Genomic DNA, 18,731 nt, shown 5'->3' with positions numbered 1-18,731 from the left:
GCATGTGTTTCTACGGCTCTCAACAACTTTGCTGCCCTGAATTTAGCAGTCGCTATCGACAAAAAGTTGACTGCTTTCTGCACACGGACGGTGTGAACCAGATTGACTGGAAAACAATGGGCCAAACAAGCTAGCTACAAATAAAATAAAATAAAATAAAATCTGCTAAATGGCATATATTATTTACATTATTATTATTATATTATTATATTATATATTATAAAATAGAAAAGACACGCTGCCGTGGAGCATTCATCCATCTATATGGGTAAGAGTGTAGGTTTCTAATTTTGTCAGAAAGTTGTTTTCATTGCAAGTTAAAGCATACTGTTCGCTAGCTAGCAAACGTTAGCTTTGCTGGCTCGCTAGCGAATGTTACGTGTATGATCTAGCTAACACTGAACCTAGCGTTAGCTGCAGATTCATACTACAGCCTTTCAAGCATGTTGGCTGGCTATGGAAATCTGTTTGTACTGTAGCTATGAGTTGGGATTATTGTTTAGCTAGCTAGCTAGCTACATGTCTATACAAAATACTCCACTTTGCCAGATGATTACATGACCCATCAAGTTAGCCAGGTGTGTCTGTGGATGATTACGGCCATCTATTATATTTCATTAACATGTGTACATGTCTAGACAATAGTGATCCATCCACTTAGCTAGATGTTGCTGGGGGATGGATATAGCGTTTCTTTCACATGACCCATCAATTTAGAAAATTGTGCCTGGGTAAGCATCTAATAATTATGAAATATTTTGATCTGGACACTTTCTATTTTCGATTTTGCTACTTTGCAAATACGGAAGTAACCATTCCACTGTACCGTTTCCACCTTCTGCCTCCTGTGCATGTGACAAATAAACATAGATTTATTTGATATAGTGTGAGTTTACCAGAGACACTAAGGTGAAGAACACCTGCACCAAAGTCATGTTAGAATATAGTCCAAGGACTAGATAAAGTGTATATTTACACTACCTAACTCACCATGTTTAGCACATGGCCTCACAGGTGAATTCTTAAAGAGATGGGTGGGGCTTAAGAGGATGTGAATGATGCTGAATGGGTGTGGACAAAGAAGAGCTCTCCAGTAGGTGTACCAAAACATTCAAGGCCATTTTTCTCAAAAGTGGAGTTACAAGTTGATCAACGTTCAAAGCAGAATGACTTTCCCATTGTTCCTCAACTGCAGTGTATGATATACCATTGTGTAGCTCTGAGTCTTTACTCTTATCCAATGTCAAAAACACAGATTGAGGCAGTCGGTAACATATTTTAGAGTTAGCAATCTAGTTCATGTGTTTTGAGTATCTACTTCCTCAGGTGTTGAACCCCAAATGAATTAACCTATGTTATTAGTTTAGTGCACATAAAGATGTATGTAATTCATCTCTATTGAACAAAACTAAACAAGGAAATTATGGAGTCCAATTTTGACAGTAATATATATGCATTCCTGCTTGGATGTGTTAGATTAAACAACTTTGTATTTCACTTATTAATAAAGTACTATGGATGACTTTAAAAGAAGACTACAGATTTGGGGGAGGGGGGTGGTTGGCAGCAAGACCAGTGATGTGGGCTGGTGTGGATACAATTCCAGGGTCATATGAGGAGTTTGTGCTCTGTGCTCGTCGTGGACCGCGCAAACTGTACATGTAGAGAGAAAAGGAGAGAGACAGAGACGCACACACATATTACGCCACTAATCCGCACGGAGTTTTGCTAGGAAACCTCCTGCTGCCACATGCTGCAAGGACAAACCAGTCTCATCAGCATCAACTGCGCGCGCAAGGGAGGATAATAGCCGAATTGAATGCAGTGGGGAAAACAAGGAGTAAGAATAGGGAGTTTGAAAGCAGTATGAGTCCTAGTGAATAAGAAGAAATAGGAAAACAAGCTCTGAGTGCTCGACTGGTATCGCATGGGGGACATGAACAGTGTGGACCCAGCTTCTACCAAACTGTTGACTTTCAACCAACGGTAAATTAACACATTTCGGTCCTTCAGCTAAGTGTTTGCGGCTACTGTAGCCTTGGAAGTGGACGTGTGTGTTTATGTGTTATCTGTTGAATGCAGGTCTCAGGTGTTGTCATATGGCGCTCGTGGCTTAGGTTACTGCAGGATTTTTTTGTATGGAATGAAGAAGAAAAAACTTATCGCACCATATTCAATAAGCAGCAGGAATAAACACACGAGTGATGCTATATAGATATTCATTCATTGTCAAAGTAAACCATGTAATTATAGTGTTATAAATCGGAACATGCGTAAAAATGAACAATTTCAACGTTTATGTAACTCATGTGTAGGCTCTCCAAATGTTCACTATATCTATGTTGCTTTTCCCAGCACTGAGTCAGAGACTGCTTTTGAATCATTCTCTCCGTTTTCCTCTGCAAAACGCGATATTGGACACTATTTCAACCTTTGAATCGACCAGTCGCCACCAGCCTGAAGTGGCTGAAGCGTTCGACTAGACATGAGAGCTTCGCAGCTCAGCCCGATGCCACCGTGACCAAAACGTCGCTAAACGACAACACTATTTAGGGGCATATTTGAACGTCGTCAATATTATACAATTTGAACTGAATTAGTTCGACGCTATGAAACGTGTGTTGCCGTATTGATTGAGTTGTTGACTGTGGTGGTAGACAATGTCCACGAACTAAAAGGAAAACACATTCATTATTAATCCGAATGCTTTTTAGTTCACGGTAGAATGGAGCTGCATACATACGCCAGGCAGCGAAGCCCTGTTGAGATCATGACAGCATAAAAATAACAGTACTGTGCTCGCGCTCAGGAAAACATCAATACTGAATTGATGATATTGAGATATGTTCTCCAAATTAATTTGAATCTGTAGACTACCTACCTCAGGTATGGCAACCCCAAGATTGGCCAAGTCTAAAACATATATTACTGCAGCAAAAGAAGAGTCTCCCTCTTTATGGCTCTCCCTATTCCTCTAGGAAACCAGTCAGTCAATGTAAGAATGCATCTTCATCTGCAGTGACCAACCAGTAAAAAAAGCAGTATCAGGGTTTCCCCTACGTTGGCTGCCTATAAGGGTGGGATGGGGTTTGGGCAGGTGAATGCCAATACTCCGGCATATTTTTAAGTGATAAAACATGTATCAAAATCATTATGCTGGTCAAAATCAGACTTTTTTTTCAATTCACTTGTGTGCTTACCCTTTTTGGTGCCCTAATCAACATTTTGTTCGGGGGCCCTTATCTCGCAGGCTAAACGTTTTAGTGGCTCCCCTTTTGATGGAGGGGGGAAATAAATGAACTTTTAGAGTTAATTTAGTTGCAATTACAAACATTTTGCCATGGGGCAGAAATAATATTTTGCAATTTTATAACTAATTTCATGCAAATTCACAAATTTTGCCATGGGGCAAAAAGAGAAATGTTTTTACAGCAAATTTCCTGCAATTCTACACATTTTGCAATGACTTATGCAATGTTGAGTGACTGGGTCATATCTGAGTAACTGATTCATTCTCGCAAAATTGTCAACAAAGACAATTCTCAAGGAAAATTCTCTCTTGAATCAGTGGTCTTGGCTATTTCAGCCACACCCATTGCTGACAGGTGTACAAAACCAAGCACACAGCCATGCAATCTCCATAGACAAATACTGGCAATAGAATGGCCCGTACTGAAGAACTCAGTGACTTTCAACGTGGCACCGTCATAGGATGCCACCTTTCCAACAAGTAATTTGGTTAAAAAAATTCCCTGCTATCGCTGCCCCGGTCAACTGTAAGTGCTGTTATTGTGAAGTGGAAATGTTTTGGAGCAACAACGGCTCAACCGCGAAGTGGTAGGCCACACAATCTCACAGAACTGGGGCGGCAGGGTAGCCTAGTGGTTGCAAGTTCAAATCCCCGAGCTGACAAGGTACAAAAGGTACAAATCTGTCGTTCTGCCCCAGAACAGGCAGTTAACCCACTGTTCCCAGGCCGTCATTGAAAATAAGAATTTGTTCTTAACTGACTTGCCTAGTTAAATAAAGGTCAAATAAAAATAAATAAATAAATAAAGAACAGGACCGCGGAGTGCTGAAGTGGGTAGCGATATAAAAATCGCCTGTCCTCGTTTGCAACACTCACTACCGAGTTCCAAACGGCCTCTCTGGACGCATCGTCAGCACAATAACTGTTCGTCAGGAGCTTCATGAAATGGGTTCATTCCAACTCTGAACCAATCATAGATGTCTGTTTCACAAGTTTGGACAGCACAGAACAGTACAGTAGAACACAATACATTAAAGTAAAGAAAAGTAGAGTATAGGTCAGTACACTACTGTACAGTAGAGTTTAGTATAGTAGAGTACAGTACAGTAGAGTTTGGTATAGGTATAGGTATAGTATTAGTATAGGTCAGTACACTACTGTACAGTAGAGTTTAGTATAGTAGAGTGCAGTACAGTAGAGTTTAGAATAATTGATAGTAGAGTACAGTAGAGTTTAGTACAGTAGAGTTTAGTATAGTAGAGTACAGTACAGTAGAGTTTAGTATAGTATAGTACAGTACAGTAGAGTTTAGTATAGGTAGTAGGTGCAGTACAGTAGAGTTTAGAATAATTGATAGTAGAGTACAGTAGAGTTTAGTACAGTAGAGTTTAGTATAGTAGAGTACAGTACAGTAGAGTTTAGTATAGGTATAGGTATTTATTAGTACGGAACATACTGTACAGTCAAAGTTTAGTATAGTGCAGCAGTATCTTAACAGGTAATATCAAATCACAGTGCAGCAGTATCTTAACAGGTAATATCTAACAATTGCACAACAAAACCTTATATTTAACAAATTCCACAACAAAACCTTATATTTAACAAATTCCACAACAAAACCTTATATTTAACAAATTCCACAACAAAACCTTATATTTAACAAATTCCACAACAAACCCTAATACACACAATCTAGTAAAGGGATGGGATGAGAATATATAAGTATAAAATATATGGATGAGCAGTGACAGAGTGGCTAAGATGCAGTAGATCAGGGGTGTCAAACATACGGCCCGCGGGCCGGAACCGGCCCCCAAGGAGGTTCGATCAGGCCCGCAGGATAATTTGAAAGTGGAAAAAATGCATAAAAGACATGGAATTAATATTTTTAATTCGCTGCAATTCATGGATTATCCGCTAAGGGGCGCACTCTTTCCATCAGAGTAGAAGACAAGCCGCATCACTGAGACAGACTGAAAACAGCAGACGGTATCAATGCGCCATCTGCTGCTTGTTACGACGTTGTTAATACTCTTGTTAATGTCTCTACCTCTCCACTACACCCTCATTAGCCAAAATGTCGTTATCCAAACGGAGAAAAGTAGATAAGGAGTGTAGAATTTTCAAAGAAAAATGGACCACGTCCTATTTATTTACAGAGATGCACGGAAAACCTTTGTGCTTGGTGTGTTTGCAACAAGTTTCGGTATTGAAGGAATATAATATTCGACGCCACTACGAGACTCATCACAGCGAAAAATATGACGGCTTGCAAGGACAACTGAGAAGAGATAAGATTAACGAATTGCTGGCGGGTCTGAGGAAACAGCAGTCAACTTTCATCCAGAGCCGAGAAGTCAGTGAAGCAGCGGTAAAAGCCAGCTACCTAATTGCTAGCGAAATAGCATTAGCATCGAAGCCGTATTCCGACGGTGACTTTGTTAAACGATGCATGATGAAGGCGGCTGAACTTGTATGTCCCGAGAAGCGACAAGCTTTTGCCAATATTAGCCTGACGAGGAATACTATAGCAGAGAGGATTTCGGAACTATCGGCAGATTTAGACAGTCAATTGAAACAGAGAGTCAAGTCATTTATTGCATTTTCCGTGGCAATTGACGAGAGCACTGACATCACAGACGTGGCCCAACTGGCCATATTTATTCGAGGAGTTGATGAGACATTGACTGTTACTGAAGAGTTTCTTGAGTTGGTGCCAATGATGGACACCACAACAGCCGAGGACATTTTCGGCTCTGTCCCTTGCTGCATTGGACAGAGTTGGAGTGGACTGGTCCCGCGCTGTCAGCCTGGCTACAGACGGCGCGCCATCCATGGTCGGAAAGAAAGCAGGTGTCGCGACAAAGTTCAAAGACAAAGTACAAGCCCTTAATGGAGGAGATCGTTTCTGGACATTTCACTGTATTTTGCACCAGGAGGCATTGTGTTGCAAGTCGCTGAAAATGGACCACGTCATGGAGGTGGTTGTTCGCACTGTAAATTTCATCCGGTCCAGAGGTCTGAACCATCGTCAGTTTGACAAACTTCTCAGCGACAGCAACATTACCCACAGCCTGCCATACCACACTGAAGTGAGATGGTTAAGCCGAGGCGCTGTGCTGAGGCATTTCTTTGATCTACGAGAGGAAATCGGACAGTTCATGGAGAAAAAGGAAAACCGGTGTTGGAATTACAATCTCAGGAATGGCTACGGGACCTTGCATTCTTGGTTGATATTACTGAACACTTGAACAATCTGAACAAAATGTTGCAAGGCCGCAAAAAGTTGTCACACAGTTTTCTGACAACATACATGCATTTAAGTTGAAGCTGACTTTGTGGGAGATGCAACTGGCAAATGGCAACCCTGCTCATTTCCCCTGTCTGAGAGATGTGTGTGACCAGACCTGATGCGGACATGAAACGGTACAAAGACAAAATTGCAGAACTACTGCGGGAGTTTGAGAAACGTTTTCAGGTATTTGGTGAACTTGAGACAGAATTTTCAGTTTTTCGCTCACCTTTCACAGTTAAAGCTTCTGATCTGCCGGTCGAAATTCAGCTAGAGATAATTGATTTGCAGTGTGATGCAGATTTGAAGGGCAAATTTGCCTCTGTAGGTCTGGACAGATTTTATCAGTATCTACTACCAGGGTACACCAAATTAACAGCCCTGGCTGCTAAAATTTTGTGCATGTTTGGGACAACCTACCTTTGTGAACAAATTTTCTCAGTGATGAATATCAATAATACAAAAATGCGTTCAAGGCTCACAAACAAGCACTTAAATGACATTCTGAAAGTGACAGCTAGTCAAGACATGACACCTGGTGTTGATGCACTTGTACAGGCCAAAAGATGCCAAGTTTCAGGTACAAATACAAGTCCAGACTAGACTAACACCTTTAAAATGCTGCCTTAGATACTGTTTGCATTGAAAGAATACAGCTCTGTGAAGATGAATCCTTACTGTGGTGATTTAAAAAATGTGCACTTTAATGTTAGTCAGCAGCTTCAAAACAAAAGTTGTGTGATGGAATTCTACTGTTCATACAACTCCATACATTTTCAGTATGTATTGTATGTGTATGTATGTTTCATGTATGAAGTTTACAGATTTACAGGACAGGCGAACACTTTCTTCATTACACATTTAAAATCACTCTCCTTAGTTTGTAAGGTGTACGCAGGGATTACATTTAGATTTTATATGCGTATGTGTAAGTGGTTTAAAAATTCCTTTCTTTAAAAGTCTCATTTAATCTTAAAGTGCATTACTATATTTTTCAGTACCAATTAAAGTTTTGTGCCTTTGTACAATCAGTGGGATCAGTTGCAATGCATATTTGTGAATGATAAAAGTAAATTGCACATTTGTCTAAGGAAATATGAGGTGTTTCATGAAATGTTTTATAAAAGGATAGTTCATTAAATTTCAATATTTTCCTAATGTTCTTGTGCTTCTTTACACCAAAACAAAGGAAAGACATGATATTTTGGTTATTTATAGCAGAGTATGGTATAATTTTAATGGTCCGGCCCACTTGACATCTCCCTAGGCCGTATGTGGCCCACGATGCGAAATGAGTTTGACACCCCTGCAGTAGATAGTAAAGAATAGATAGTGAAGGATACAGTATACAGTATGTACATATGAGATGAGTAATGTGAGATATGTAAACACACTTAAAGAGGCATTATTAAAGTGACTAGTGTTCCATTTATTAAAGTGGCCAATGCTATCAAATCCGTAGGTAGGTAGCTGCATCTCTCTGTGCTAGTGGTGGCTGTTTAACAATCTGATGGCCTTGAGATAGAAGCTGTATTTCAATCTCTCTGTCCCTGCTTTGATGCACCTGTACTGACCTCACCTTCTGGATGGAAGCAGGGTGAACAGGCAGTGGCTCAGGTGGTTATTGTCCTGATGATCTTTATTTATTGTCCTGATGATCTTGTTTTGCCTTCCTGTGACATCGGGTGTTGTAGGTGTCCTGGAGGGCAGGACGTTTGCCCCCGGTGATGCGTTGTGCAGACCGCACCACCCTCTGGAGAACCCTGCAGGTTTTGGGTGGTGCAGTTGCCGTACCAGGCAGTGATACAGCCCGACAGGATACTCTCGTTTGTGCACCTGTAAAAGTTAGTGAGGGTTTTTGGTGACAAGCCACATTTTTTCAGCCTCCTGAGGTTGAAGAGGCGCTGTTGCGCCTTCTTCACCACACTGTCTGTGTGCGTGGACCATTTCAGTTTGTCTGTGATATGTACACCAAGGAACTTAAAACTTTCCACTGTTGTCCTGTCGATATGGATCCGTATTGTATGGAGGTTACAGGTTAACCCCTGTTTGTGTGTGCAGCTGTACAGTTTGGTAACAGAATGACAGTCAAATATAAATGCTTTATCTGTTTTTGTACGTTTTACACACACACACACACACACACACACACACACACACACACACACACACACACACACACACAGTTTAACCCTTACCTGTAACCTTCATAAAATACATGTTTTATGCTGCATTTTCCAATTTACCATAAACCCAGTGATGAGGGGATGGCAGGATAGAGGTATGGAAGGATTAGCTTTTTTTCATTAACCTAAAGGGGATGAGTGAAGGGAAATAGGTCGGACCCCATCCCTTTATCATCCCCCTCCAGGACACATCCGCTCTCCCTGCTTTTATCATCCCCCTCCAGGACACACCCGCTCTCCCTGCTTTTATCATCCCCCTCCAGGACACACCCGCTCTCCCTGCCTTTATCATCCCCCTCCAGGACACACCCGCTCTCCCTGCTTTTATCACCCCCCTCCAGGACACACCCGCTCTCCCTGCTTTTATCATCCCCCTCCAGGACACACCCGCTCTCCCTGCTTTTATCATCCCCCTCCAGGACACACGCGCTCTCCCTGCTTTTATCATCCCCCTCCAGGACACACCCGCTCTCCCTGCTTTTATCATCCCCCTCCAGGACACACCCGCTCTCCCTGCTTTTATCATCCCCTCCAGGACACACCCGCTCTCCCTGCCTTTATCATCCCCCTCCAGGACACACCCGCTCTCCCTGCTTTTATCACCCCCTCCAGGACACACCCGCTCTCCCTGCTTTTATCATCCCCCTCCAGGACACACCCGCTCTCCCTGCTTTTATCATCCCCTCCAGGACACACGCGCTCTCCCTGCTTTTATCATCCCCCTCCAGGACACACGCGCTCTCCCTGCTTTTATCATCCCCCTCCAGGACACACCCGCTCTCCCTGCTTTTATCATCCCCCTCCAGGACACACCCGCTCTCCCTGCTTTTATCATCCCCCTCCAGGACACACCCGCTCTCCCTGCTTTTATCATCCCCCTCCAGGACACACCCGCTCTCCCTGCTTTTATCATCCCCCTCCAGGACACACCCGCTCTCCCTGCTTTTTTCATCCCTCCTTCTCCCAGAGGAGAGGTGGAGAGGTGAAGGACAGGAAAGAGTAGACATGAGGAAAAACAAGAGAGGATTTTAGATGAGTCTATTACAGATGGAGGGTCTTTTCTTTAGAAGCAGACCCCACCCTTTTCTACAGAGAGAGGGGGGGATGACACATACTGAGTCCATTTATCCATAAGCATGGCTACACATAACCATTATAACCCCTATTCTAAATGCATATCCACCAGGAGGAGAGATGTTGGCATATCAACTCAGACATATTCATAACATTATGTTTATATTCACAGATACAATATGGGAGACGAGTGTATCACCAACAGGTCATATCACACACACACACACACACACACACACACACACACACACACACACACACACACACACACACACACACACACACACACACACACACACACACACACACACACACACACACACACACACCGCCAGAGAGATGCTGTTGAAAGGGACACACACACACACATGCATAACATAATCACTCACTCACCGTTACCATACACACACAGCATAATGCAGACAATAGGCAGGCCTGTCCATGGTGTCAACACTGCAATCAGACCTTTCACTGTAGTGCATGGTAATGGAACAGCAATGATCGGCTACTCACTGAGGAGTCAAGACACACACTCATACAGGACACACGCACATACATTCTGTGCAGCTAGACAAACACTCATACAGTACAGAGAAACACACACAAACTGTCAGACGGAGAGATTATCTCACACCATCCTGTCCTCTTCAACCTCTAAGTATACCTAGCAGCACTTTGATGTTATCCAACACAGTAGGATGACAGCACAGCAACACAGACACTATCCACCGTGTGACTGGCTCTCATAGTCATATCCACCACAGTATTATACTGAAATCCTTGCTGCATCTCTTAGCCTTGATTTCCAGTATTTCTCTGGAAAGTATAGTTGTAGGAATACCGGTACTATGCAATATATAGGCATTTCCATGTAACAGGACACGAGCACCAACATGTGAAGTTCATAAAAGCAGGTCAAATTGGCTGTCAAATGAAAGCTAAGAGTCTCTTTTTTTCAAATTTATTAAGGCTAATATATACTGAACAAAAATATAAAACGCAAAATGCAACAATTTCAAAGATTTTTCTGAGTTACAGTTCATATAAAGAAATCAGTCAATTTAAGTCAATTCATTAGGCCCTAATCTATGGATTTGACATGACTGGGAATACGGATCTGTTGGTCACAGATACCTTAAAACAAATGTAGGGGCGTGAATCAGAAAACCAGTCAGTATCTGGAGTGACCATCATTTGTCCCATGCAGCATGACCACATCTCTCTTGCATAGAGTTGATCAGGCTGTTGATCGTGGCCTGTGGAATGTTGTCCCACTCCTCTTCAATGGCTGTGCGAAGTTTCTGGATGTTGGCGGGAACTGGAACACGCTGTCGTACACATCGATACAGAGCATCCCGAACATGCTCAATGGGTGACATGTCTGGTTTAGTATGCAGGCCGTGGAAGAACTGGGACATTTTCAGCCTCCAGGAATTGTGTACAGATCCTTGCGACATGGGGACGTGCATTAATCATGCTGAAACATGAGGTGATGGTGGTGGATGAATGGCACGACAATGGGCCTCAGGATCTCATCACGCTGTGTCTGTGCATTCAACTTGCCATTGATAAAATGCAAATGTGTTCGTTGTCCGTAGCTTATGCCTGCCCACACCATAACCCCATTGACATCAGCAAATCGCTCGCCCCACACAACTCCATACACGCTGTCTGCCATCTGCCCGGTACAGTTGAAAGAGAGATTCATCCGTGAAGAGCACACTTCTCCAGCGTGCCGATTGCCATCAAAGGTCAGCATTTGCCCACTGAAGTCAGTTACGATGCTGAACTGCAGTCAAGTCAAGACCCTGGTGAGGACGACGAGCACGCGATGCCGTTTGACCGTTTATGTAGACATTTTTCAGTTGTGCAAACCCACAGTTTCATCAGCCGTCCGGGTGGCTGGTCGCAGATGAAGAAGCCGGATGTAGAGGTCTTGGGCTGGCATAGTTACACGTGGTCTGTGGTTGTGAGGCCAGTAGGACGTACAGCCCACTTCTCTAAAAGGACGTTGGAGGCGGCTTATGGTAGAGAAATGAACATTCAATTACCTGGCAACAGCTCTGGTGGACATTCCTGCAGTCAGCATGCTGTCAGCACACCCCCTCAAAACTTGAGACATCTGTTGCATTGTGTGGTGACAAAACTGCACATTTTAGAGTGGCCTTTTATTGTCCCCAGCACAAGGTCCACCTGTGTAATTATCATACGGTTTAATTAGCTACTTGATATGCCACACCTGTCAATTGCACGCTCCATCAAAACTTAAGACATCTGTGGCATTGTGTGTTGTGTGACAAAACTGCACATTTTGTGGCCTTTTATTGTCCCTTTGTAATGATCATGCTGTTTAATCAGCTTCTTGATATGCCACGCCTGTCAGGCGGATGGATTGTCTTGGTAAAGGAGAAATGCTCGCTAAATTGGTTGTCAATAAATCTTGAGATTTTTTATTTCAGCACTTCACATGTTGCTTTTATATTTTTGTTCAGTGTACATTTTTTCCCTCAAAAATTTTACATCTTAAAAATCTACCAGAAAAAGTATTGGAAAGGTATTAGAACTACAGTTGAAGTCTGAAGTTTACATACACTTAGGTTGGAGTCAAGTAGTTTTTCAACAACTCCACACATTTCTTGTCAACAAACTATAGTTTTGGCAAGTCGGTTAGGACATCTACTTTGTGCATGACACGTCATTTTCCCCCCCAAAAAAATTTACAGACAGATTATTTCACTAATAATTCACAGTATCACAATTCCAGTGGGTCAGAAGTTTACATACACTTAGTTGACTGTGCCTTTAAACAGCTTGGAAAATTCCAGAAAATGATGTCACGGATGTCGTCTGGAGATAGAGAGGGGGACCAAGATGCGGCGTGGTAAGTGTTCGTCATTTTAATGGAAAAAACTGAACACTACAAAACAACAAAGTGACAACCGTGACGCTAATCAAACACACACAACACAACATAGACAATCAACCACAATGAAAAAACAGGCTACCTAAATATGGTTCCCAATCAGAGACAACGACTAACACCTGCCTCTGATTGAGAACCATATCAGGCCAAACACAGAAACAGACAAACTAGACATCCAACATAGAATGCCCACTCAGATCACACCCTGACCAAACAAAACATAGAAACATACAAAGCAAACTATGGTCAGGGCGTGACACGTGGCTTTAGAAGCTTCTGATAGGCTAATTGACATAATTTGAGTCAATTGGCGGTGTACCTGTGGATGTATTTCGAGGCCTACCTTCAAACTCAGTGCCTCTGCTTGACATCATGGGAAAATCAAAAGAAATCAGCCAAGACCTAGTATTTGGGTATAAACACCATGGGACCACGCAGCCGTCATACCGCTCAGGAAGAAGACGTGTTCTGTCTCCTAGAGATGAACGTACTTTTGTGCGAAAAGTGCAAATCAATCGCAAAGGACCTCGTGAAGATGCTGGAGGAAACAGGTACAAAAGTATCTATATCCACAGTAAAACAAGTCCTATATTGACATAACCTGAAAGGCCACTCAGCAAGGAAGAAGCCACTGCTCCAAAACCGCCATAAAAAAGCCAGACTACGGTTTGCAACTGCACACGGGGACAAAGATTGTACTTTTTGGAAAAATGTCCTCGAGTCTGATGAAACAAAAATAGAACTGTTTGGCCATAATGACCATCGATATGTTTGAGGGAAAAAGGGAGAGGCTTGCAAGCTGAAGAACACCATCCCAACCGTGAAGCACGGGGGTGGCAGCAGCATGTTGTGGGGGTGCTTTGCTGCAGGAGGGACTGGTGCACTTTACAAAATAGATGGCATCATGAGGAAAGGAAAATTGTCGATATATTGAGGAAACATCTCAAGACATCAGTCAGGAAGTTTAAGCTTGGTCACAAATGGGTCTTCCAAATGGACAATTTTATTTATTTATTTCACCTTTATTTAACCAGGTTTAGAACAAGTTCTCATTTACAATTGCGACCTGGCCAAGATAAAGCAAAGCAGTTCGACACATACAACGACAGAGAGTTACACATGGAGTAAAACAGACATACAGTCAATAATACAGTATAAACAAGTCTATATACGATGCGAGCAAATGAGGTGAGATAAGGGAGGTAAAGGCAAAAAAAGGCCATGGTGGCAAAGTAAATACAATATAGCAAGTAAAACACTGGAATGGTAGTTTTGCAATGGAAGAATGTGCAAAGTAGAAATAAAAATAATGGGGTGCAAAGGAGCAAAATAAATAAATAAATAAAATAAATACAGTAGGGAAAGAGGTAGTTGTTTGGGCTAAATTATAGGTGGGCTATGTACAGGTGCAGTAATCTGTGAGCTGCTCTGACAGTTGGTGCTTAAAGCTAGTGAGGGAGATAAGTGTTTCCAGTTTCAGAGAGTTTTGTAGTTCGTTCCAGTCATTGGCAGGTAGCCATGAAACGTTTGGCCCAAGTTAAACATTTTAAAGGCAATGCTACCAAATACTAATTGAGTGTATGTAAACTTCTGACCCACTGGGAATGTGATGAAATAAATAAAAGGTGAAATAAATCACTCTACTATTATTCTGACATTTCACATTCTTAACATAAAGTGGTGATCCTAACTGACCTAAGACAGGGAATTTATACTAGGATTACATTTCAGGAATTGTGAAAAACTGAGTTTAAATGTATTTAGCTAAAGTGTATGTAAACTTCAGCTGTAAATCCACTTCACTTACTGTAGTTCAATAACCTAAAAAATTATGTTACCAAACTTTATATCTACATAGTTCTTCCAGTAAATGTGTTTTTGTCGAAGTAGACATTTAAAAAATGTGTGACTGTGCATAGAGTTGTGTAGCTAAACTTAAATTTGAAAGGTTTTTGTTTCGTAAAAATCCACATAATTCTGTTATCACGGAATTGCCCATGTATGACTTGTGAGACTACATCACTCTTGCTCTGCTCTCAAGGGTTTGATGCTTTGTCTGTACTGTACTTCTTAGTGGAGCAGAATCATTTCCCCTATGGAAACTATGCTATTCGGAACAGTGTGCGAAATCAAATATGATTCAGAGACAGTGGCGGAATGTCTTTTGAATGGTCAGATTGAAAAATAGTTTTGTATATGTGGTTGTGATTCACTATGGTTTCTTGACTGTGGTTCTGGATTACAATGGTTTTGTTTGTTTGTGGTTGGACAGGCTTAATTGGAACATGAAAGAGGGGGGTTGTCTTAATTCGGGCCCACCTCTCAATCAGGACTGGGGCTGGACCATGCTGCTACTGCTGGATAGCTAGTCCTACGAGAGAGAGAGAGAGAGAGAGAGAGAGAGAGAGCAGAAGGGAGACACAACGACAACAACAAGAGAGAGAATGAGATAGGGAAGTGAACATGAAGAGGAACAGAGGTACCTAGAATTGGAGAGAGCAGAGAGAGATGGAGAGAGAGAAGGACGACAACAAAAGAGAGAGCAAAAGACAGTGAGTGATAAGTTAACAAGGAGAGGAATAGTGTCAGAGAGAGGAGGATAGTAGGAGAAAAAGAAAGATATATGGAAAGAGAGCGAAAGAGAGAGGTAGAGCCAAGCAGCCACCTGTAGGAGTGAGTGAGCGAGTCAGTGAGTGTGTCAGTCTCCTTATGGAGGAGAGGGAGAGGAAAGACTGATCACCATGTGTCTGTGTTGCAGCTCTGCCTCGGAGGACTTGGGCTGCAGGCGTGGAGACTTCAGCCGAAAACACTATGGCTCTGTCGAGCTGGTGAGTAACCCACTTCCAATGACATTCTATTCCTATTTTTGCCCTTCTATCTCTCCCTTTTCTCCCCTTTTCTGTGTCCACCCCCTATTCCCTCCTCCCATCTCTCCCTTTTCTCCTCTTTTCTGTGTCCACCCCCTATTCCCTCCTTCTATCTCTCCCTTTTCTCCCCTTTTCTGTGTCCACCCCCTATTCCCTCCTCCCATCTCTCCCTTTTCTCCTCTTTTCTGTGTCCACCCCCTATTCCCTCCTACCATCTCTCCCTTTTCTCCCCTTTTCTGTGTCCACCCCCTATTCCCTCCTCCCATCTCTCCCTTTTCTCCTCTTTTCTGTGTCCACCCCCTATTCCCTCCTCCCATCTCTCCCTTTTCTCCCCTTTTCTGTGTCCACCCCCTATTCCCTCCTCCCATCTCTCCCTTTTCTCCTCTTTTCTGTGTCCACCCCCTATTCCCTCCTACCATCTCTCCCTTTTCTCCCCTTTTCTGTGTCCACCCCCTATTCCCTCCTCCCATCTCTCCCTTTTCTCCTCTTTTCTGTGTCCACCCCCTATTCCCTCCTCCCATCTCTCCCTTTTCTCCTCTTTTCTGTGTCCACCCCCTATTCCCTCCTCCCATCTCTCCCTTTTCTCCTCTTTTCTGTGTCCACCCCCTATTCCCTCCTCCCATCTCTCCCTTTTCTCCCCTTTTCTGTGTCCACCCCCTATTCCCTCCTCCCATCTCTCCCTTTTCTCCTCTTTTCTGTGTCCACCCCCTATTCCCTCCTCCCATCTCTCCCTTTTCTCCCCTTTTCTGTGTCCACCCCCTATTCCCTCCTCCCATCTCTCCCTTTTCTCCTCTTTTCTGTGTCCACCCCCTATTCCCTCCTCCCATCTCTCCCTTTTCTCCTCTTTTCTGTGTCCACCCCCTATTCCCTCCTCCCATCTCTCCCTTTTCTCCTCTTTTCTGTGTCCACCCCCTATTCCCTCCTCCCATCTCTCCCTTTTCTCCTCTTTTCTGTGTCCACCCCTATTCCCTCCTCCCATCTCTCCCCCTTTTCTCCCCTTTTCTGTGTCCACCCCCTATTCCCTCCTCCCATCCCTTTTCTCCCCTTTTCTGTGTCCACCCCCTATTCCCTCCTCCCATCTCTCCCTTTTCTCCCCTTTTCTGTGTCCACCCCCTATTCCCTCCTCCCATCTCTCCCTTTTCTCCTCTTTTCTGTGTCCACCCCCTATTCCCTCCTCCCATCTCTCCCTTTTCTCCTCCTTTCTGTGTCCATCCTCCCCCATCTCCCCTCCCATCTCCCCCTCTTCTCCTTTTTGTGGCCGCTCCCCTTCTCTGTCTTCTTCTACCCCTCAATGGATGGGATGGAGGGGGGGGGGTTTGGGAGAGAGAGAGAGAGAGAGAGAGAGAGAGAGAGGTGAGTCATGACTGTCTGGGTGTGGTTCATTGGTCCAGTTTAATAGTGCGTAGCACCCTGTAGCATAGCTCACAATAATAGGGTGGTCAGTTACAGAGAAACAGATACACAGATACAGGTCACAGCTATGCTCAGGGCCACAGATTATGACATCATCATCTACTCCACTGTAAACTGGCTGGGGCTGTGTCTAAAATGGCACCATATTCCCTATAATATATACTGTACTGTGCTATTAACCAGCCCTGTGTTTATGCATTTATTAAGTTGATGAGTCACTTCCATGCTGTTAGTGTGTGTAGCCTACTGTATGTTGTCTAGTGCAGTGGGGGTTATAATTAGTAATTGGCTGTGTGTGTGTGTGTGTGTGTGTGTGTGTGTGTGTGTGTGTGTGTGTGTGTGTGTGTGTGTGTGTGTGTGTGTGTGCGTGCGTGCGTGCGTGCGTGCGTGCGTGCGTGTGTGTGAGGCCTGTCTGCGTGTGCTGATAGCCCCCGGGTGGACAGGAAGTGGCTCGGGCCTCTGTTGACTGTAACTCTTGTGGGAGCTAACGCCACGCTAATGCCACGCCACACCATGTCAGATTAACACAGAGGAAGAACCACACGCTGCCTATCAGCAGCACCAGACTGACTCACAATGAGCTGTGTGTGTTGGGTGTGTGTGTCACCTAAACTGTGACATGATTGTTCCAATTTCCTATCTGGAACACATTGTTGTGGTGAACTGTACAGTTGTGGCCAAAAGTTTTGAGAATGACACAAATATGAATTTTCACGAAGTCTGTTGCCTCAGTTGATGGCAATTTGCATATACTCCAGAATGTTATGAAGAGTGATCAGATGAATTGCAATTAATTGCAAAGTCCCTCTTTGCCATGCAAATCAACTGAATCCCCCAAAAACATTTCCACTGCATTTCAGCCCTGCCGCAAAAGGACCAGCTGACATCATGTCAGTGATTCTCTCATTTACACAGGTCTGAGTGTTGATGAGGACAAGGCTGGAGATCACTCTGTCATGCTGATTGAGTTCAAATAACAGACTGGAAGCTTCATAAGGAGGGTGGTGCTTGGAATCATTGTTCTTCCTCTGTCAACCATGGTTACCTGCAAGGAAACACATGTGGGGTTGCTTCTCAGCCAAGGGAGTGGGCTCACTCACAATTTTGCCTAAGAACACAGCCATGAATAAAGAATGGTACCAACACATCCTCTGAGAGCAACTCCTCCCAACCACCCAGGAACAGTTTGGTGATGACCAATGCCTTTTCCAGCATGATGGAGCACCTTGCCATAAGGCAAAAGTGATAACTAAGTGGCTCGGGGAACAAAACATCGATATTTTGGGTCCATGGCCAGGAAACTCCCCAGACCTTAATCCCATTGAGGACTTGTGGTCAATCCTCAAGAGGCTGGGGGACAAACAAAACCCCACAAATTCTGACAAACTCCAAGCATTGATTATGCAAGATTTGGCAGCCACCAGTCAGGATGTGGCCCAGAAGTTAATTGACAGCATGCCAGGGCAGATTGCAGAGGTCTTGAAAAAGAAGGGTCAACACAACAAATATTGACTCTTTGCAACAACTTCAAGTAATTGTCAATAAAAGCCTTTGACACTTTATGAAATGCTTGTAATTATACTTCAGTATTCCATAGTGACAAAAATATCTAAAGACACTGAAGCAGCAAACTTTGTGGAAATTAATATTTGTGTCATTCTCAACTTTTGGCCACAACTGTATTATCAGAGTTGGTTCAGTGAATGTCTCTTAGGTTTAGAAGTAG

General features: G+C 43.4%; 1 protein-coding gene across 6 annotated transcripts in view; it reads left to right on the top strand.

Annotated features, from left to right (window-relative positions):
- The window catches only part of LOC118385595 (GTPase-activating Rap/Ran-GAP domain-like protein 3), a 180,329-nt gene that overhangs the window by 55,678 nt on the left and 105,920 nt on the right, over positions 1-18,731 (top strand). For 4 of the 6 annotated variants that reach the window (XM_052521533.1, XM_052521529.1, XM_052521531.1 and 1 more), the window contains exon 2: positions 15,484-15,553. In XM_052521533.1, the coding sequence (XP_052377493.1) occupies positions 15,484-15,553 (70 nt within the window). Of the gene's footprint in view, positions 1-1,667; positions 1,987-15,135; positions 15,278-15,483; positions 15,554-18,731 lie in introns of those variants that run through there. The other 2 variants (XM_052521530.1, XM_052521532.1) reach the window with 2 other exon arrangements.

This window comes from Oncorhynchus keta, chromosome 6 (assembly GCF_023373465.1).
Source record: "Oncorhynchus keta strain PuntledgeMale-10-30-2019 chromosome 6, Oket_V2, whole genome shotgun sequence".
Lineage (NCBI taxonomy): Eukaryota > Metazoa > Chordata > Actinopteri > Salmoniformes > Salmonidae > Oncorhynchus > Oncorhynchus keta.
This window is presented reverse-complemented; position numbering and strand designations above follow the sequence as displayed.